Source organism: Pristis pectinata, chromosome 4 (genome assembly GCF_009764475.1).
Source record: "Pristis pectinata isolate sPriPec2 chromosome 4, sPriPec2.1.pri, whole genome shotgun sequence".
Lineage (NCBI taxonomy): Eukaryota > Metazoa > Chordata > Chondrichthyes > Rhinopristiformes > Pristidae > Pristis > Pristis pectinata.
The window spans coordinates 43,228,957-43,251,323 of NC_067408.1; the positions used below are offsets into that span (position 1 = coordinate 43,228,957).

The 22,367-nt window shown below is 40.8% G+C and overlaps 2 protein-coding genes across 2 annotated transcripts in view; one reads left to right on the forward strand and one right to left on the reverse strand.

Moving 5' to 3' along the window:
- Window positions 1-22,367, forward strand: part of ccnjl (cyclin J-like) — a 441,915-nt gene that overhangs the window by 338,181 nt on the left and 81,367 nt on the right. The window lies entirely within an intron of this gene.
- LOC127569257 (alpha-1B adrenergic receptor-like) overlaps window positions 3,235-22,367 on the reverse strand; it is a 39,098-nt gene continuing 19,965 nt past the window's right edge. Inside the window, exon 2 of the mRNA XM_052013718.1 lies at window positions 3,235-4,061. Coding sequence (XP_051869678.1) covers window positions 3,484-4,061 — 578 coding nt within the window. The 3' untranslated portion in view covers window positions 3,235-3,483. The remainder of the gene's footprint in view (window positions 4,062-22,367) is intronic.

The window sequence follows — 22,367 nt, forward strand, 5'->3', positions numbered from 1 at the left end:
CAAAATGCTAACTTAATTACAAAATGATTCTGAACCAGTCAGTAAGTTTCAGAAAACTGTTTCATTAAACAATTACTAACAAGGAACAACTCTCACAATTCCAGTCCAAAGGAGAAATCCTCTCCATCAATAGCAAATTTCCAACTTATAATTACATGATAAACAACTTCCTATCATATGACAAGTCCTTCCTGTCATGTGACAAATCAGTATAGCAAATTAGCTTTAACTAAGCTGTACAGCACACTAAACATCACCACACTAGTGGATTTTAACAATGCTTGTTGCACATATCACAAGGTTTTGATAAACAAAGATGAATCTACAATATCACTATTCTAAACTGATCACAAAGTTCTTGTCGTCTTCTGTATCACACCACCGGTATCTGAGGAAGAATTTTCTTCACCCATACAGTGGTTGGAATCTGGAATGCACTGCCTAAGGGAGTGTGGAGGCAAATATTTGCACAATATTTAATAAGTATCCAGAGGAACACTTCAATCAGAAAGGCATTGAAGGCTATGGGCAAAGTTCTGGTAAATGGAAGTTTTATAGATGGGTGCTTGATGGTCTCCATGGATGTGGTGGGGTGAAGGGTCTGTGCTTTCTGACTCTATGACTAAAATAATCAAACTATCAAGTGGCCTGCTTTAAATGTGACTGCATTTCCACCTGCATGGTTAATTCATGGGGAATAATTTTAATCTCCAAGAACAGATGAGTTTGAGTTGTTTTAATGCAGGTGGGTCATGGGAACCAGCATACCCAGATTTTTACAAATTTTCTTTATTTTTACCTGGGGTTTGAGAAATTCAGCAAGTAAGAAGGAGCTATAAATCATCAGATACCTGGGTAAAGTGTATTTACTGCACACTGAGGGCTAGGGGGTGTAGGTCTGTTTCCTCTTCTCAGGCTAATGAGGCTATTTGTTTCTAACTTTATCATGAATGACTCCATTCTCCACAATCTTCAAGCTCTTCTCTCCTCACAGTACTCTGCACTTCCCAAGAGCCACCAGGATAAAAACTCCCAACCTGTCCTCAGTTGTGGATATGTGCTACAGTCTCTCTTCCGCTACAGTCTGTCCTCTGACATGGCTGTGTGCTACAGGCTTTCTTCCCCTCAGGCTGACTCTTATCTGGGAAATAGTGCCCCGCAACTAATACCTGTAGAATGTTCATCATCCCTACTTCCGAGCTTTCTATCCAGTGTTTTGTTCTGATTCTAATCATCTTCAATTATCTGGTGTGAATGAAAAAAATGTTTTGGTAATACTCATAAGATCAGAAATAGGATGCAACACAATTTCTGTCAATATGGTTACTAACAGTTTCATACTGGTTGTAAATACGTTTCTCCTGACCTGCTCTGTTCCTGGGTTTCATAACAAAAGAAAAACAAATCAGATTTGATGTAATATGCACACTTCTTCACAACCCTGTTGATCACTTACTTGCACCTCATTCCATATTCCTTTGCGTACTGGATTCCTCTTTTGTAAGTATCCAGCTCCAAAATATAACAGTAGCCAGTGTAAAGGTATTCAGCCTATGTGAAGCTTTTTGTAAGATTAATCTGGTATTGCATCATGACAAAAGCACTTGACTAAAACACCAGAACCATTTCTTTAATGTAGTGTAATATATAAGTGTCATTGAATACCTTGACATAGGCATTGATGCATTGAAATCAGCCTTTATGTTCCTGTCTTAATGCTCTTTAATGTTCTTCTCCTCCCCAGTGCTCATTTTTGATTACAGGAAAGCTTTCAGAGAAAAGCTAAGTGGATGATCCCAGGGTTCAGTGTTCATGGAATTTCACACTTTCATTAGAAGGTGAAAATTGAAACACATAGCCCAGCTCTCTAGAATTCTGAAAGCTTTTTGTAATTTGGGGTATGTCAACTGTTTCTGTAGAGTATGATTGTAAGAATGAACAACAGAGGTATAAAGTTAATGTCGTGTGCAATTAGATATAAAAGCCTAGAAATTGGATTTCACATATTTATGGTGTGTTAAAACATTTGCTGCATTTTGGAATGGTGCCAACACTGTTGTGGAGCAAGAGAATCACTTGCAGAAGTCTATTCTCAGGTAAAAGAAAAATGTAGCTATTTAGTCCATCTTTCACCCTGAAGGGAGAGGGAGAAGTCCATTCATCTTACTTGTGTGGGCCACACATTCTCTCTTCAATAGGACAAAGAATGGAATTTTATGCACATTTTGAGATAAGATAATAAATTATAATTTACCTCACATTTTATCATCTGGACATTGAACTTGTAATAATTGACTGTGGTTTCACATTGGTGTAACATTAGCCTTAAAGAAATCAGTAGACTAAATGATCTGAAGAACAGAGCGAAAAGGAGCGGTGCACTACCAATATATTAATGACCTTGTTGTTACCTTGTACCTCAGCTTATAGGATTGAACTATTAGGTACACTGCTGGAAGGACATTTTTCACACATTTTTACCCCAAGATATGCTTGTACTACAAACTTTACTTTCACTTTAGCAAACTATATGCAAGATTGCCAAGTTGTGAATTATAAACATTCTTCTTTCCTAACTTGCCACTTTCTTCATCTTGTTGTGTTGATATTAAGAAGACAGCAGCAATTAAATAAAACTAGAGAAATACTACTTTTGGAAGTTTTTGTTTAAAGATCTTCCTTGAGTAAAAGCATTGCATCAGCAACACAGCTTACCAGAACTTATTATGATGGTCTTAAGTAAAAATGACCCATTATGAAAGAAAACTTTATTGTTGTGATTTTATCATGAATCCTCCCTTTCTTTGACTGTCCACTCCCTGATCTGACCCCTCTCTCCAGTCTCTGCTATTAACAATCAGCAGCCAGCTACTAAGATCTATGGCCCAAGCTGAGCCAGTGCCTTGTCCCTTCTTCTGGCATGGTCAGCATTGTAACACTAAATTGTAACACTAAATTGTATTACTTTTGGAGAAATTTAAACTAGTTTGGCAGGCGTGATTGGAATATGAAACTGGCCATATGACCTCATGGTCCTGTACCATCCTACAACACAGAGGTATTTAATGCAGGACACTACTTAATCACCCTCTCTGCAAAAGTCATCATTTCATCCATCCTACAACAGCATCTGTTCCTAAATGGCTTGAGTTTTTTTTATTTTCAATGAAACATTTTTTACGTGAAACACTGTTTCATCTAACATAAAGCAGTTCCCAAAAGTGGTGTTATAAATGCAAATAATTTTTTTTTAGTGAAGTGTGAATTGTGCATTCTAGGTAGCAGACATCTTCCTGAGGATATGACATTTTCATAGTAACTTAATATACATCTGAATCAATAAATTATTACACATACAGAAATGAGAGTAAAACATTTATATAGCAATTATAATACTATGTGCATTTATATTTTTGTAAACATTATAGCATTACACCAAAATAGCATTTCACAAGTCATTGCAATGAAAGTCTTGGTCCTTGTTTAAATATTTGTTTCTGGGACATGTTGAGTCTTTTTAATATGAACACTCTTTTTAAATTCCTCAGAATTTGGTGCAAAACACTTGAAAGTTATGGTTTCCTTTGTAGGTATGGTTGAATTCGTACAGATTCCATACTCCCCATTGATGGTCTTTCCAGGAAACTCACACTTTTCTTTTGGTCCATTGGACTGCAAGGAAGAGCGGCGAAGAGATGGGAACAGCCTCCAGCCTCGAAGGCTGCACATTTCTATGCTCTGCTGTTTGTTCTTGTCACTGAGAGGGTGACCCTGGCACAACGACAACCTTCTGTCACTGTCACTGAAAATAAAGGAGCCACCATCCATTGAGTCTTTTCGCTGCTGGTCGAGAGAATTCATTTTCCAGTTGTAATTGTAAACCCGCCAAACAGGCCGCTTTCTGCGGTGACACTGACACTTCAGGATTCGGATAAAAGCTCTTTTGAATTCTTTACTGGAGCAAGAGTAGATTATGGGGTTTACACAACTGTTTGAGTACCCTAGCCAAAATACTACTTTAAAGACAGTTTCCGTTGGTTTCAAAGAGGGAAAGAATGAGCCTGTGAAAGAAAAAGTTCACAGAAGTTACATTCATATTTTTGTAAATCAACAAATCAATAAAGAACACTGCTTATTCAAATACTTAGACAATAGTGCTTATTCCCTTTCAGTATGATGCTAACCTTTTTCAAAAAGAAGTAGTGGCCTTTAAATCCATTAAATGAATTCACTTTTGGTCCTGAATTGCTTAAAACTGTAAAGCATTCCACTCTTCTCTGTTTGAAACTTGGAAACCTCTTCCTATTTGTATACAAGCTTAAAGTGCATTGAGAAGTCTTATATAAAATTTTACCATTTTAACTGTATCAGCATACACCTACCGTGGATGTCAGTGTTACCAAGTACTTGTCCTGGTAATTGTCAGTCCAAAGCCCATCATTAGCCATTGTGCTTCGGATGCAAGTCATTTTGCAATTCCAAACACAGCCACTGGGTGTCGGTGCAAACCGCAGCTCAGCTATCTTGGCCTAATGTCCTGATCTGTCTGATTAATTTTCTTGTGGATACTATTAATTGAAGATCCCCCTCACTGTTCCCCAGAAGGATGGCTTGCGACCATGATTTTCTTTTGCCTTACAATTTGGTGCTCCCTTCCCTGTGAGTAAGAGGGATCTATGTTCAAGATCTTCTCCTGAGTTTTCAGCCCCAAAATCCAAGCTGATACTGCAGTGCAGTAGTGATGGAGTTCTGCATGGTCTGATGTGCTGTCTCTTCAATGACACGTTCAATCGAAGATCTATCCTGTTTCAAGTTGACGTGAAAAATCATGTGGCATTATTTTGCTAAGGAGTACAGGTGCCATCCCAGAGTTCTGATCAATATTTATTCCTCACTCAACATTTCTGTTTGTGGAAGTTTGCAGTACACAATTTGGCTGCTACTTTTCCTCCATTGCTACATGGCTACATTTCAAAATTATTTCGTGGGTCTCTTATGCGATTTGGGACACTCTGAAAAGGGCCAAAGAAATGCAAGTCTTTTTCTTTTTCTCTCTTCCAAGCCTCTTGTGAGATCTTGTTACTTACTCCATCCACCCCTTGTCATTCCAAGCTGTTCTCTTGAAAGCAGCTACTGAAAAAAAAACAGAAACTCGTATCTGTTTTTAATGAAGCATCCTCTGGAAAATGCAACCCATGTGATTAATAACATGCTTTCTAAGCATGTCATCATTCTGTGGATTCCGTGTTTTTCCCAACTTCTCCCTCAGTCCCCACTTCCACCAACTTGAGATAGGAATCTGGGAGAACAAAGAATACAAAGGAATAACCACTTAAGTGTCCCTGACACGATTTGCTGCTCCCATTCATCTCCCTGAAATAGATTCCTGGAGACACAAGAGACTGCAGATGTTGGAATCTAGAACAAAAAAGAATGTGCTTGAAGAACTCAGCAGGTCAGGCAGCATCTGTTGGGGGAAAAGGAAGTGTCGATGCTTTGGATCAAAACCCCGCATCGGGAGTCCTGATGCAGGCTTTTGGCCTGAAACGTCGATAATTACTTTCCTCCCACAGATGTGGCTTGACCCACTGAGTTCTTCCAGCAGATTATTTGTTGCAACAGATTCCTGGCTTTTTCTATTCCCACTATCCACATTTCTATTGTCTTCTCTGCCTCCTCTTCCTCTCTGTCGGCCTATTCTTTGGATCCTCCCCACTTTCTCTCTATAATTTATGTTCTTGTGCCAGTTCTCCTTTCTCACAGAAACATAAAAGAATAGTAAGGCATTTGACAAGGTCCCTCATGGTCAGCTCATCCAGAAGATTAAGATGCATGGGATCCACGGTGAGTTGGCCATTTGGATTCAGAATTGGTCTGTCCATAGAAGACAGAGAGTAGTGGTCGACGGGACTTTTTCTGGCTGGAGGTTCATGACCAGTGGTGTTCCGCAGGGATCCGAATAGGGACCTAGTGTGTTTGCAGACAATACAAAGATTGGTAGCATTGTGGAGAGTGTAGAGGATTGCCAAAGGATACAGTAGAATATAGGTAAGTTGTAGATACTGTATGGGCAGAGATGGCAGATGGAGTTTAATCCGAGCATGTGTGAGGTGTTACACTTTGGGAGACACAGTACACAGTTAATGGCAGGACCCTAAACAGCGTTGATATACAGTGGGATCTTGGGTTCAAAGTCCATGGCTCCCTGAAAGTGGCTGCACAGGTTGATAGGGTGGTAAAGAAGATGTATGGATTGCTTGCCTTTATTAATCAAGGCATTGAGTTCAAGAGTCAGAAAGTTATGTTGCAGCTTTATAAAACTCTGGTTAGGCTGCATCCTGGAGTATTGCATTCAATTCTGGTCATCCCATTATAGGAAGGATGTGGAAGCTTTGGAGAAGGTGTAGAAGAGGTTTTTCAGAATGCTGCCTGGATTAGAGGGAATGTGCTATAAGGAGAGGTTAGACAAACTTGAGTTGTTTTCTCTGGAGCGGTGGAGGTTGAGGGGAGACCTGATAGAAGATTATAAAATTATGATAGGCATAGATAGGGTAGAAAGCCAGTATATTTTTCTCAGGGTCGAAATGTCTAATACCAGAGGGCATGCATTTAAGATGAGAGGGAGTAAGTTCAAAGGGGATGTGTGGCCTAAACTTTCTTACACAGAGAGTGGTGGGTGCCTGGAATGAACTACCAGGGGTGGTAGTGGAGGCAAATATGATAGAAGCCTTTAAGAGGTTCCTAGATCGGCCCATGAATATGCAGAGAATGGAGGGATAGGGACATTGTGTAGGCAGAAGGGATTAGTTTAGTTAGGTGTTTAATTACTATTTTGATTAGTTTGGCACAACATCGTAGGCCCAAGGGCCTGTTCTTGTGCTGTACTATTCTGTGTTCTATGTTCTAATAGTAGTGGGAATCAGCCAATCAGCCCTTCAAGGCTGCTCTGCCATTCAACATAATAATGGCTGATCCACTATCTCAATACCATATTGCTGCTTTCTCTCCATACCCACTGAAGCCTTTTTGTGTCTAGAAATCTACCTATTTAAATACATCCAGTGGCTTGGCCTCTGCTATTGTCTGTGGGAGAGATTTCCATAGACTCTCCACTCTCTGAGAGAAGAAATATAAATTGTTGAGTCATGCAGCACAGAAATGGGCCCTTTGGCCCACCAGGTCCATACTAACCCTTTTTTGCCATCTACACTAATTCCATTTAAATGCAGTGATTGTATCTGATTCCGCCACCTCCTCTGGCAGCATGTTCTAGATCTCAACCACTCTCTGTGTAAAAATAACTTACTCCTTGTGTCCCCCTTACAACTCCTACCTCTCACCTGAAAACTATACCCTCTATTTTTTGATACCCCTATCATGGGTAAAAAAAATTGATGAACTATCCTATCTATGCCTCTCATAATCTAGTATACCTCTATCTGGTCACTCCTAAGTCTCCTTTGCCTCAGGGGAAACAAGCCCTGCCTATCCAATGTCCCCCTATAATTAAAGTCCTCCAATCCAGGTAACATCCTAGTGAATCTCCTTTGCATTCTCTCCAGTGCAGTCACATCCTTCCTACAGTGTGGCGATCAGAACTGCACACAATACTCCAAGTGTGGTCTAACTGGTGTTTTGTAAAGCTGCAACATAACATCTCAACTCTTATATTCAATGCCCCGACATATGAAAGCAAGCATGCCATGTGCCTTCTTCACCACCCTATCCACCTGTGTTGCCACCTTCAGGGAACTATGGACTTGACCATTTAACATTCCTTGGTGCCCTTGCATTTACTATGTATAATCTACCCTTATTTGACTTCCCAAAATGCATCACCTCACACTTGTCGGGATTAAATTCCATCTACCAAAGCTCCACCAAACTTCCCATCTGATCTGTATCCTGCTGTAGCCTTAGGCAATCTTCCTTGGTGTCCATAACACCACCAACTATCGTGTCATTCGCAAACTTACTCATCATCTTTCCTACAGTCACATCCAAGTGTTTAATATACATCACAAACAACACAAACTTCCAAGCAGAATAGCATCCTTCTATCCCTACCCTCTGCCTCTTATCACCAAGCCAATATTGGATCCAATTAGCCAGCTTGCCTTGGATCCCATGTGCCTTAACCTTCAGGATCTAACCCCGCCTTCATCAATCTCCTTGGCTACTTCCTCAAAAAGCTCAATCAAATCAGTGAGAAAGGATTTCCCCTCACACTGATTATTCCTAATCAGTCCCTGCATCTCTAAATATACATAAATCCCATCCCTTAGACTTTCTCCAATAATTTCCGTACCATTGATGTAAGGCTCTAATTACCTGGCTTATCCCTGCTGCCCTTCTTAAATAAAGTAAATATGCCCTCATAGATTATCTCCTGAGACTGCAACGTCGAGTTCTAGACTCCCACCCCTCCCCTCCCCCATCTCCCCACCCCAGCCAGGGGAAGCATCCTCCCCACATCCAGCCTGTCAAGCTTTGTCAGAATTTTGTATGTTCCAAAGAGACCTTCTCCCATTCTTCTAAACTCTATTGTATATTGGCCTAATTTACTCAATCTTTCCTTATTAGACAATTCTGTCATCCCAGGAATCAGTCTGACGAATCTTTCTTGCACTCTCTCTACGGCAAATGTATCCTTTCTTAGGTAAGGAGAGCACTACTGCACACATTACTTCAGGTGTTGTCTTACCTAGGCCCTGTACAATTGTAGTGAGACATCCTTGCTCCTGTAGGCAATACTTCTTGTAATAAAGATTAACATGCCAGCTGGCTTCTTAACTGCTTGCTGTGCTAGCATGCTTGCTTTCATTGACAAGTGAAGAAGGACACCCAGATCCCTTTGTCCATCATCATTCTGTTTTCTCCTTTTATCTTTCCGCTCCATTTCTCCCATCGCTTTAAATCTCCACCTCCTCTGCTTCAATCACTTGCATCTTACTTTTTCTTCCCTTATTTTTTTCCTGGCCTGAATATACCATTTGGCCTTAACTCCAGGAGTTTGGCACATGAAAACTTATTTTAGTGTGTGATATAGTCTATGGAACTGAATTTTGAAGTAGAACATGACCTGCAGCTCCACAACAGTGTGTATAGCACAGGTGACTGAAAACAAGTTTCTCCCGCAGTGCCTTTTAGCTCCATTGGTTGTGACAGATCATAATAATGGGCAAACCTGGGTGTCTAATGCCAGCATATCACTTTCACTGTGAAGTCTTCCTGTATTACCATTTAAACCTTCCTGTATTACCAATTAAACCTTCCTGTATTACCTATTAAAACTATGTCAATAGTCCTTATCATTACATTTTAGCCACCACCTCTAAACAGGTAGTCTCAATAATGTTCTATATATCCATGTAATATATTATGAACACTTCATCAGCACTGCAGATGTCACTCACCATCTAAAATAAGTTTCTGTGTCAGAATGTCTGTAGATTCCTAATCGGTTTCCTCATGTGAAATAATGATTCTCAACTTTGACACACAAATGTGAGCCTTCATTTTAAGAATGCAGAACAGTTCTACCTTTTAGCTTTAATTAGACAAAACAAAGAACACAGAACAGTACAGAAATAGGCCCTTCGGCAAGAGGGGATGCTTTAAACACTGTAATATATCTTTTCTTATGAAACAATACTGTCCAGAAATTGAAGCTATTAGCTCGCATATCATATATGGGCAATTTGTATATAAAAAGCTGTGCTGCGGTCATTAAATTGTTTCCGGGTCAATCAGCGACCAACAGGAATTTGCTCCAGGCACAAGTAATTCACTTTGGTGTGGCTCATGCTTACCGATATCAGTCATAAGGTGCACACTTCCTCCACTGCCAGCATAAATTGTAGCTATAGAAGTCAACACACCACCTTCATTAATAACTTCAAACAAAAAACCCAGGAGAATATATCACAGGGTTCAGGAATGCAAAGGCAATTAACAGATTTGCAGTGCTACATGGATGTCCCACAAAGAGCATTTCCCAACATCAGTGTTTGTTGGGAGTGCTTGCTTTATGTTTAGTGATCCCCTGGAGCTCCCTTCACTTTTGTTATATAATCACTCGTGACCTGATGTGGTGATTGCTGTCGCTTGATCGGTCCATAGCCTACAGTGGCTTGAGCTTGCTTGTGCTACCCGGTGGATCAGGCCACACCTTTGGGCGGAGGTTGCCTGGCAACACCCCAGAGAATACCATGCCATGCATCGCTGTTTTCCCTCACCTGCATGGCAGCCCTCTATGCTGCTGTACTGGAGAAAGCCTTGAACAGCCGACTCTCTACCCAGTATTCAATCCAGCAATGATGTGGCAGGTGCAACCTCTATGGACAGCTGCTGTCGGGAAATGCACTGCCAGAGTCTTTGCACATGATTTAGAGTGGATTTTTTGCGGGTCACCCAATTCAGTGCAAGTGCTACACACAGCACCAGTTTAGTGCAGTGAAAATGCTGAACTCCTTTAGTTTTTAGTCATCCATCTTCTAGTTTATCAGGCACTCCTCCATAGGAAGGGTAAGAACTTCCTTTAGTGCTAGTGATGGTCAGCATGGTCTTTTTGGGCTGCAGAGCCTGTTTTTGTGCTGCATCTCTCCATGACTTTAAGGGCGGCACAGTGGCACAGCTGGTAGAGCTGCTGCCTCACAGCTCCAGCAACCTGGGTGTGTGATCCCGACCTCCGGTGCTGTCCATGTGGAGTTTGTGCACTCTGCAACCCTGTGGGTTTCAACTGGGTGCTCTGGTTTTCTCCCACATCCCAAAAATATTCAGGCTAACAGGTTAATTGGTCGCAGTAAAATTACCCCGAGTGTGTTGGTGAGTGGTAGAATCTGTGGGGGGAATAAAATGGATTAGTGTAGGATTAGTGAAACAATGGGTCCCTGATAATCTCGGTGGGGTGAAGGGCCTATTTCTGTGCTGTACCTTGATCTCCCATTACACATTGTCGTGGTCCTTGCCACGGTGGTGTAGCGGTTAGCATAACACTATTACAGCGCCAGCAACCCAGGTTCAATTCCGGCCACTGTCTGTAAGGAGTTTGTACGTTCTCCCCGTGTCTGCGTGGGTTTCCTCTGGGTGCTCTGGTTTCCTCCCACATTCCAAAGACATATGGATTAGGAAGTTGTGGGCATGCTATGTTGGCGCCGGAAGTGTGGTGACGTTTGTGGGCTGCCCCTAGAACATTCTACGCAAAAAAGATGCATTTCACTGTGTGTTTTGATGTACACGTAATAAAGATATCTTATCTTATCTTATCTTATCTTATTTGTTTAACTGTAACTTTCTTTGTAGCTGCAATACTACATTCTGCATTCTGTTTTTCTTTTTACTACCTTGATGCACTTATGTATGGCATGATCTGTCTGGATGGCATGCAAACAAAAGCTTTTCACTATATCTCAGTACGCCTGACAATAATAAACCAATACCAATATATCTCTCTGAGCAAATCCATCTGGGTTACTCAGTGACGAGTTCAAACCACGCTTCACATTGCCCTTATGAAGGGAGATTCGAACATGGTCTCCAAATACTCATGGTGTAATGGAGAGATCACTGCTTTAAAGTCAGTGCTGGAGCCCAGGCATGGGGATCTCCATGGACACTTGAGGGGTGTGACTGGTTAACAATCTTTGAGCGATCTGCTTATTAAGATATTTGTAGCATCCAGCCAGCTAAGAGTGTGCTGTTCAGTTGATTAATGCATCAGCGGGGGAGTTCAACTTCAGGACCAATTAAAGTGCCAAAAGCTACACTGTTCTTCTTAAAGGGGAAGTACACTATGGCTTAAGTGTAGCTGTGAAAGCAATTTTCTCTTGTGGTCTTGGATCAACATGGGAGAGGACAGGTCCTTGTGCTTTCCTGATACAACACTGGAGGTGTTGGACAAGCAGATGGGGTCAGATAGGTTGGGGTGGGGTAGGGTACCCTCCATTGCTGGGGACTGGGAGTCTCTCCAGGCACACACAACAAGACCGTTGAGAGAGGTTCTGGTAAATATCCAGAGCCAAACCCTAAGGACATGGGATGTTGTGCTGCAAAAGTATCAGTGACTACAGATGCATGTCATCAGTTAATGCACCTTTAAATGTAATTTCCCACCAACTTCAGACATGCCCAGTGCACCCTATGCCCATCATTCATCCACCAACTATCTCCAGCAATGAAGACTCATACTCTGCTCAGAGCCTTCAGACATGAACACCACTGTATGTCTCACACTCACATTTCACATTCTGCATCTGCTGCCAGATTCAACCAAACACATTCATGTGGCACGTACTTACCTTTCACCAGCAGTTCTGTTGAGAACTACCAGCAAGGTCTCTTTCATGGGCCAATTTGTCTTTGATTTCTACTTCTGTCTATTGCACTACGGAAACTGGAGACTGGCTAAAGCTCCCAAGCACTTCCCATCTGGTCCCTGAGCTTTATACAAGGCATGGCTGGTTTTGCAGTGTGGTTGCCAAACTCCACTGAAAAGTTAAATGATTTGTTTTTGACTTCTTTATTTAATAATTTTACTCAATAAGTTGAAGGTATTAGAAATAAAACTATTATTTTAAATTAGAACAAAATATTTTTTTAAGTTATTTAATTGCATTTTAAATGTCCTTAAGGCCAAGTTTCATCATCACATTCCACCTTGCTGGACAGCCACAACCTCAGAGTTGCAAGAATGCAATTGAAGATTAGTGTGGGATGTGAGTGGGGTAGCGGGCCAGATCAACTGTGATCCATCACAAGGTATTGCACTCACTAGGACAGATCCTTCCAACATCAGCAAACCAGTGGAGAATGAGCATGCCAGCATCACCCTTCTCCCACTGAGGAGCTGCTGCTGTTGTAACCTGAACAGTTGTGACAGAGAATTGGCCATCAGTGGGACTGAAACTATTAAAAGTCACAGTATCCTCATATCTTCAATCCTCCTTCTGATATTGCAAACTTCCTTCATCCTGCACTTTCTTCTGGAGTACAAGCCACACAAGGTGTAAGCAGGCACCTCACTCCCCCTCACCTCCTCACTACAACACTGGTTTGTTCCTTCCTTCTTTCAGTTAGCTAAGGCAGGCAGGTATCAGCAGAAATGCCAGGAAAGAGTGAAGGTGAAGATGTACCATCAACTGATCTATTGTTTCCAGCTACCAGGTCAGATATTGGAAAACAAAGGGGTGCAGATGCCAGAAATCTGAAATAGAAACATAAAGTGCTAGGGATATTCAGTAGTCAGGTAGCATCTTTTGAGAGAGAAACAGTGTTAACATGTCAGGCTAATGGGCCCAGCATTTTCTGTTTTTATGACAGCTCAGATACCCTGCTCTCTCCACACTGCAACTTAGAGAAGGAATCGGTTATAATTAAAGTCCTGTTCAAGTGCTAGCAGCTCATCAGGTACATAAAGACAACACATCCTTGTCAAGATTCATTACTGGACAACTGTAATTTACAGTTCTAATTCCATCAAGCTAAATACACAACCACTTGTCATAAAAATGAAGATATGTTACTTTATAATATCAGGACCATTGTATCTTTTAATTCGTAATGGATCATTCTGATACATAGATAATTGCCATGCCCCTTTAATGTTACATGCCTATTTGCTGCAAGCAGATAGATGAGACAGATGATTAGAGGACAATACTTTTAGACACACCCTGATAGTGAAGCAAACTGCTGCAAAAACACACTCTGCAGATTGGCAACTGGTTTAAATCCTATTTTATCTCTGTGGCCAAAGAAAGCAGCTAGAAATCATTGACAACACGTCTTATCTCTTTATACTTTTAAAACTGTGATAGAAATTTACATTTCTAACAAGGTTTAATGACATTGCTTTTTTTTAAAAAAGTATCTCTGACCAATGGAGATGGACATTGTGAAGCAACTCATTCAGTGATAAGGAAAGTGTAACTCATAAGACTAAATATTATATTAAACTGTTCATAAGCTCATTATTTTCCACATCCCACCACACAAAATAACAGCTTGATTAATAACAGAGGCTGTGCTCCAAGAATAAAGTAAAAAAATTTCCGCTTGGCTATACTTTTGCTTTACATGTGAAGTCACATGATAGCATCAGTGTAAATATAACTGCTGACTTGCATGCTGCACATGCAATACTAAAACAGGGCTTAGCAAAATATGCAATGTCCCTAATTCTTCCCTCCACTGCTTCCTGCATGTATCAAGTAAAACAATTAGACATGCCGATACATGTAGAATGAGAGAAGTTAAATAAAGCACCATATGAGGGCAACAATATTCTCGAGGTGTCTTTTGATGAAGTTTGCTGCAGTGTTTAAAGTCCAAGTGAAGCCCACTTATTTGTCCTTGAGTTTACCATAAAGATCCCCTGTTATGCCAACAGCTGATTGGAGTATTCTATTGGAATATAGAGCAGCTGTTTACAGTCACAATGTATCTAAGTAACATTAAATGTAGCAACACAAATATTAAAAGGCAGTGCATTGCAACATAGTAAAGGAATTGGTTACAATTCAAGTCCAGCTCAATTTAAGTGGCAGTAGCTCATCAGATATTTAAAGACAATGCATCCTTGTCATGATTCATTACTGTAATTTAGAGTTTTAATACCACTGGGCTGAATACACTACCACTTCTCATAATCTGCAAATAGATGTTAAATAATACCATATGCTCAGTTATGACCTGGCTTATTTGATCAAAGTAAATAATTGATAAAGTTTCAAGTGCATGATACATGCACTGCGTTCAATAGCATAAGGGATTCAGGAGAACCCTTAGAGCACAAAATTGCATCAAGGCATAGTGGGCACCACTTTCATGAGGATATTTGTGCATATGCATTGAATGACCACAAGAAGCAAGCAGAGCAGCAGGTCCTGATGTTATTCAGTATACAACCTTGTCCGGTTCCAGCGAAAACCCTTTCTTGTGCCTGGAAAATTGAAGACATGTCATCCCTCTCCTTTACCCAGATTAATTGCTGGTTGATTTTTTTTTCCTGTTATGATCATTCTACAAGTATTTGGTATTTTCCAGACTTGGTTCAGTTTGCAGATGTCTACAGGAAGTGCTTTCTGTTGGCCGAGCTTCCAGAAAAAAACAGTTGTCCATGAACATGGAGGCGCAAGAGAATTTGCAGATGCTGGAATCTGAAGCAACACACACAACATGCTGGAGGAGCTCAGCAGGTCAGGCAGCATGTATGGAGGGAAATAAACAGTTGATGTTTTGGGCCGAGACCCTTCATCAGGACTGGAAAGGAAGGGGGCAGAAGCCAGAATAAGAAGGTGGGGGGAGGGGGAGGACCACAAACTGGCAGGTGATAGGTGAGTCCAGGTGAGGGGGGGGGGGGGAAGGTAGGTGGGTGGGGGCAGGGGATGAAAGAGAGTGAGGTAAGAAGCTGGGAGGTGATAGGTGGAAGAGGCAGAGGGCTGAAGAAGAAGGAATCCGATAAGAGAGGACATTTATTTTTTTAAGGACTTAAGTACATCTATAAATAGAAGTGGGATGGACCATTCAGCCCCTTGTACCTCCTTCACCCTTCAATGAGACCATGGCTGATCTTTAACCACAATAGAAATATTCCAAAGTTAATGTAATAATAAATTAATTCAGTTTCTACGCAGAAGTCAACTGGTCATCCTTAGTGGAGAGACAACAGACTGCAGATGCTGGAATCTGGAGCAAAAAACAAACTGCTGGAAGAACTCAGTAGGTCAGGCAGCATCTGTAGAGGAAAGTGGACAGTCAACGTCCGGACCTGAAACGTCGACTGTCCATTTCCCTCCATAGATGCTGCCTGACCTGCAGGGTTCCTCAGCAGGTCTTCTTGGTCATCCTTAAGTACCTGCTTTCCACCTGCTTGTGGCTGTACAAGTGCTACTGCTACACAATGCTACCTTGTGGACACACCGTGCTGTAGAAAGGCTACTGACTTTCAGTGGTGGAAATGACAGATAATTTCGGAGGATGACTTCAAGCAGTTTTGAGCTGCATCATCTTGCCGTGAGTGGCAGCAACCGGTGTGGTTGGCCCACAGCCAGTAGGACGGGTGCTGGTGGCGTGGTGGGAGTGAGAGGACAAGGGAGAAACGCTGCCATCCTGATACTCCTCTAGGTGATTCCTCTGCAACACCGGGAACTCCTTGGGTAACAGATTGCTGGTCCACAATTAAACAAGACCTCCTTTGCGAATACAGATACATAGCCATGATGACAGCAATCTGAACATTGCTTGCAGTACACTGGTGTTGGGTGGAAACTTGATATCTAAATGAATGTACAGCATGATTGGGTCCATAGGACTGTGAATGAGGCTGGCCGCTTTTTTCACAGTCGAAATGCTGTGGTCCATGTACGGTGCAAAGACCTGTGCCAAGCTGCTTTCCTCTATGTTAATGATATAGAGCATAGAACAGTACACCACAGGAATAGGCCTTTTAGCCCACGGTGTTATGTCAAACTAATTAAGCTAATGGTGCCTATTTAAACCAATCGCTTTTGCCTGCACATGGTTCATATTCCTCCACTCTCTGCATATTCATGTGCCTATCAGGCGTGGTAGTGTAGAGGTTAGCGTAACGCTTTACAGGGCCAGCGGCCCAGGTTCAATTTTGGCAACTGTCTGTAAGGAGTTTGTATGTTCTCCCCATGTCTGCGTGGGTTCCCTCTGGGTGCTCCGGTTTCCTCCCACTTTCCAAAGATGTATGGGTTAGGAAGTTGTGGGTATGCTATGTTGGCACCAGAAACTTGGCGACACTTGCGGGCTGCCACCAGAACATTCTACACAAAAGATGCATTTCACCGTGTGTTTCGATATACATGTGACTAATAAAGAAATCTTATCTTTTATAAATGTCATCATCTGTTCTCTGATGATGATGCAGTGTTTTGGGCAAGCTTCCTAATTCTCTATGCAGTAACTTTCTTCTGCTGGTTACACCTTCAAAGTCTTCACAACAACTCTCTATAGAAGAATTACTGTATGATCACCCCCTCTGATAAACTCTCACCTGCGCTAACCATTCCCTCTTCCCTGGCTGCAGTCCACATGTGCCCTGAAGATCTAAGCTGAATCTCTAAACTGTGCAGTGCCTGTATCTCAGCTGGTAGCACCAAGTGTGAAATTGAGTAATGTCTTTTTAATTTCCTTCCTCTGCCTCCTCTGCTGGTGTTGTCTGGCTGGGTGCACTTCTTAGGTAACTGAAATGAGAAACACAACTTTGTGTAGTTGTGGTGCAGGGATGGATGTGAAGTCAAGAGGTAGAATACTAGGTACATGGAGGTTCCACAGGCTGCTTGTAAATCAGAAGAGTGTTCAGGTTCATGTGGTAGTGACGTGTGAATGACGTGGAAGATTAGGTAGGGGGATATCTTTTACTGGATTCTGTCTCTGGATTACTGGCTGTAACCCCAATAACCTGCATTCCAATGGCATCCAACACCATCTCCTCCATGGGGGGCAGGGCATGCAGACTTGCTTGTCCTACACTAGTTATTTGCTGCTGCATCCACTTGTGCATTACCTTGTTCTGCAGGGGAGAGGGATGTTAATGACTAGTATACTGTGTAATGTAGCAATCTACTACATTCATTCAAAGTAACAGCCTGCTGTCTTATAGAATTAACTACAAAGGTAACTTGAGTTCCAATTCATCTTTCGGTTGATGTGTGGGTCATGGTGGAAAAGCTGACAGTGCCTGCAAACTGTAAGTATGGGTGTGTGGTTCATAGCAGCACTAAGTGCACAAGGATGGAGTATGTGAATGGTATGAGCCGGGAACAATTGAGACTAGTGATAACGCCTTTATATATCTCCTCCCTACTCTTTTCTATGCAATTGCATTCTTCCTGGGATGTTATCACAGGGACTGTAGGCAGTACTCCAACTGTGGCCTAATCAGCATTTCATACTATTCCACAATACCTTCCTGTTCTTGTACGCTTTTACTTGAAAGTATCCTTTTCTTTAAATCTAAACCACATTATGTAGCTGCCCCACTACCTTTGAGGATTCATGAACAAGCACTTTAATGTCTCTCTGACCTATCATTATCCTACTATTTGTTTAGAATTCCCTTACTTTACTCGTTCTCCTGAATGCATTGCTTCACATTTCTACAAACTGAATTCCACTCGCCACATTTCTCCCACCTTAACCAATCTGTTGAAACTTCCTGCAGTTCACCACTTTCTTCCTTGAATTCAACCATATGGCCAAGCTTTACTTCAGTAGCAGACTTTCAATAATGCTCATTAAAATTGTCTGAATTATTAAATATATACTGAAAAACAAGGGGACAAAGTGTAAAATGTAATTAATGAAAGGTTAAAATTAGTTTTTTTATATAACAGTAGAAATAAGAACTTAATAACATCTATAAATAGAAGTGGGATGGACCATTCAGCCCCTTGTACCTTCTTCACCATTCAATGAGATCATAGTTGATCTTTTACCTCAGTGACACTTTCCTTCACTAACTCCAGAATGGTTCCCTTAATATCAAAAAATCTCTGTCTTGAATGTACTCATTGATTGAGCCTCCACAACCCTCTTTGGTAGAGAACTCCAAAGATTCACTACTCTCTGGGTGAAGTAGTTTCTTCTCACTTCTGGTCTGGAATATACTGAAACCAGGACCCTTGGTTCTGGACACCTGAAGAGGAGGGACATTATTCCTACATTTATTCTGGCAAACCCAGGAAGAATTTTGTCAGTAAATGGGGGAGAAAAAAACAAATGTTAAGAGCAGGATGACAGGGGAAAGACTATTCAGCAGGAGTTTGCCTTAGAGAGACAGGGGCAGAAAGAAAAAACATTTTGTTCGGTGAGACAAGATAAATTTTGGCCATCTTCTTCTCTAGTATTCTACAATGGGACCTGCTGTAAAAAACAGTGATCAGTAAATGTTACACAATGACAAAAACACTGAACTTGAGTCATCAGTGTGAGATAGTTTGGAATGTGTTTTTATTGAGAATATTGAATTTACTTGGTGATCAAATACTATAATACATTTTTCCTTTATTCGTTAACATACGTATATTGTTATTATTAACTCTTGCAGGTGTTACTTAAAAACATAAGACCATTCTTATATTAAAAACAGAACAGATCTATTGTGAGGAAACATCAGCAGCTAACTGTGGCACTTCCATATGTAACTTCCATATAGACTTTTACTGTGTAAATGCCAGCAAATTTGGAAATTCTGCACATGGACATATGAACTTTTAAGTCCACAATTTGCTGTTTACTGGTGTTTTTTTTACTGCACTCTGACAGTGCATTCCTCATGGAGTTCAGTGTTGTGGCTGAAGGTTGCGGTGATTCACTGTATAGTGTGCTGCGGGATCCACTCAAATAACTTGTGTCAGGTTAGGCTTAATGTAATGAGTCCGTCTCCATTGATTTCAATGGTTTGAGTTTACATAAATGTTTTTGAGCTTAAAAGTGTTTTTAAGAGCTTTAGTTTAGTTTTAATAATTGTTAATACTTTGATAGATTGAATGATGTTTTGTTCCCTTTACTTTTTTCTACATTTTTGAATGTTGGAACAATTCAGAGACTTTCATAGTTTACAATAGTCTCTGGTAATTTTGATACCAGCGAAGTTTGGTTTATTCAATATCTTACTAAAAGTCTTAACAATATTAGATATCTCCTAAATTTATAAAGCTGGTGTTTGCTTCTAAACTTGTCCTGTTAGTGAACATTTTGATGTCACACTGGGTGTGAAGCACCCATTTACCACAAGCTTATTTATCAATGTCAGATCAAATTTATTGACAAAATGTCAACCAACAGGGAATACTTTCAGGAACAATCATAAAATCAAAGAACTGTGTAGTACATTAGGAGATTACTCATCCCATTGCTCCCAAGCTGGATCTTTGAAACAGCCATTAATTAAAGTCATGGCCTTGCTCTTTCCCCACAGCCCTGAGGTATTCTCCTTTTCCAGTATTTTCCTTATGTTCTTTAGAAAGATATTGAATTTAATTCCACAAGGTAATGCATTTCCGATTGTAGTAATTCACTGAATATAAAAGCATCTCTGCCTCACTTGTTCCGAGAATTAGTTTAAATCCGTTAAATGGTACTGCACAGGAGGTGGTCGTTTGACCCATTGAGTCTGAACTGGCTCTTTTGGAGAGTAATCATCAGTACCACTCCACCATTTCTTTCCTTCCATCCCTATAATAGTTTCTCCTTCAAGTTCTTATCTAATTCCCTGCAGAAGTCCTCTATTGATCAATATAAACCAGTCTGTTAGGCCTTCCAAATCCTAGTTCATTACATATAAAATATTTTCCTTGTGTCATTTCTGGTCCTTTTGCCAATCACTTTAAAGCTGTGCTTTCTGGTTATCAATACTCTGCCCATTGGATTCAGTTCCTCTTTATTATATCCCTTTTAAATCACTCATGATTAAAAAAAAACCCTTTTAAATCTCTTCTCAGTCTCCTCCATCCTAAGAAGATCAAGTCCAGCTTTACCATTCTCTTTTGCAGGAAACATTTTGGTAAACCTCTAAAGTTTTGAAATCTTTTTTGAGTTTATTTCCCCAAAATCGGACAGCACTCTCCAGCTGGGACTGAACTTATGCTTTAGATATTTTATCTAACATCTTGCATTTTACACTCTCTGTCTCCACATATTAGGCTTAGGGCGCTTGGTGTTTTATAAACCATTTTGTTAACCTGCCCTGCCACCTTCAAAGATTTAAGGTTTTATGTTTTATAAACCATAAAAGTGTTTTATGTTTCCACATAAAACACTTCCCAGAGGAGACACAAGAAACTGCAGATGCTGGAACCTGGAGCAACAAACAAGCTGCTGGCTGAGCAGCATCTGTGAGAGGAAGGGGATTGTTGACATTCTGGGTCGCAACCCTGCATCAGGACTGAGAGTGGAGAGGCGAGATGGCCAGTATAAAGAGGAGGAAGGGAGTGGTGAGAAAGGATTCTGAGGCGATTGGTGGACTGAAGTTCCCAGGCAATTGTTGGCAAAAGGACATTTCTTGGAATTCCTTTTAAAATGACCTCTTCCTGCTCTTCTCATTTTGCATTTTTCTGTGTTGAATTTCATCTGTCATGTGTCTGTTTAACCATTTGTCCTGACTTTGTGCTCATCTAATTCTTCATTCCTTACTCTTTACTATATTTGTGCTCTCTATAAAGTATAGGGTTGTGCCCCATGCCTTGTGCCCACTCCCCCATGCCACTATCTATATCTAAAGCATTAATGCATTGCAAACAAAGCTGTAGCATTAATGCTAAGGAGCAGCACTCTATACCTCCCTTGTCCAGTGAGAAGCTATTCACCACATCTCACTGTATTCTGCTCTTTAATCAATTTTATATTCTTACTCCTACTGCCCATTATCCACAGACTTCAATTTCACCAAGAAAGCCTGAAGTAGCTGACTTTATCAAACACCACACTGTTTGTTTCCACTTATATTAAAACCCTTCATAATTTTGAACATTCCCATTAACCTCTTCCCAAAGAAGAACAATCCCAGGTTTTACTGTTTCCCCACAGAACCAAGGCCCCTCATACCTGGTACCATTCTAATAAAGCATTTCTGCACCCTCTCCAAAGCTTAAGTCCTTGACATCGCTCTGAGGTCCAAAACTGGATTTCAAAATTTAAAATGCTGTAGTCCACACCTGAAGAATTATGGATATTACTGTCCTGAGACAAAAATATTGCGGGATGAATTTGAATACTGGGTATTAACACACTAACTTCCCATCTCAGTTAGAGCACAGTACCACTGGCACTACCATGGGTAAGTTCAAAACCAGACCACGACAAGGCAGGAGCAGAGTGAATTGTAAAATCATGACTTTGAACTAAATGAGAAAGATTTGTGCTTATATTTTAAAAATCAAATACTTAATGTTCTGTTTGCACTTCCAGAAATTTCCAGGCAGCCTTTTCTCAATACAAAACATCTGATTGCAACACCAGTTGAAACCAGGCATCTGGTTGTAATATGGCAAAACTGGAATGTCTCTCCACAGTAAGAATGTGGAAAAGGGACAGAAATGGACCATGTTCCTTATCCAATGCCAGCAGCTGGTTAACGAGCAGCATTCCCAGTTGACCTGGATTCTCAGGGAGGGATTGATGTTTTGGAAGGAAGGAACCGAACATAAGTGAGAAAATAGCTAAAACATGAGATAAAGAAGCAATATTCTGTATATTGTAAATTCTTCTAATTCCATGGGCCGAATGGCCTGCTTCTGCTCCCTTATCTTGTGATCTTGTGATCTTGTGAAATATTAATTACACTGCAAACTCCATTCATATGTGTTACTTCAACCTTTTCATACACTGAGAGTAAGACT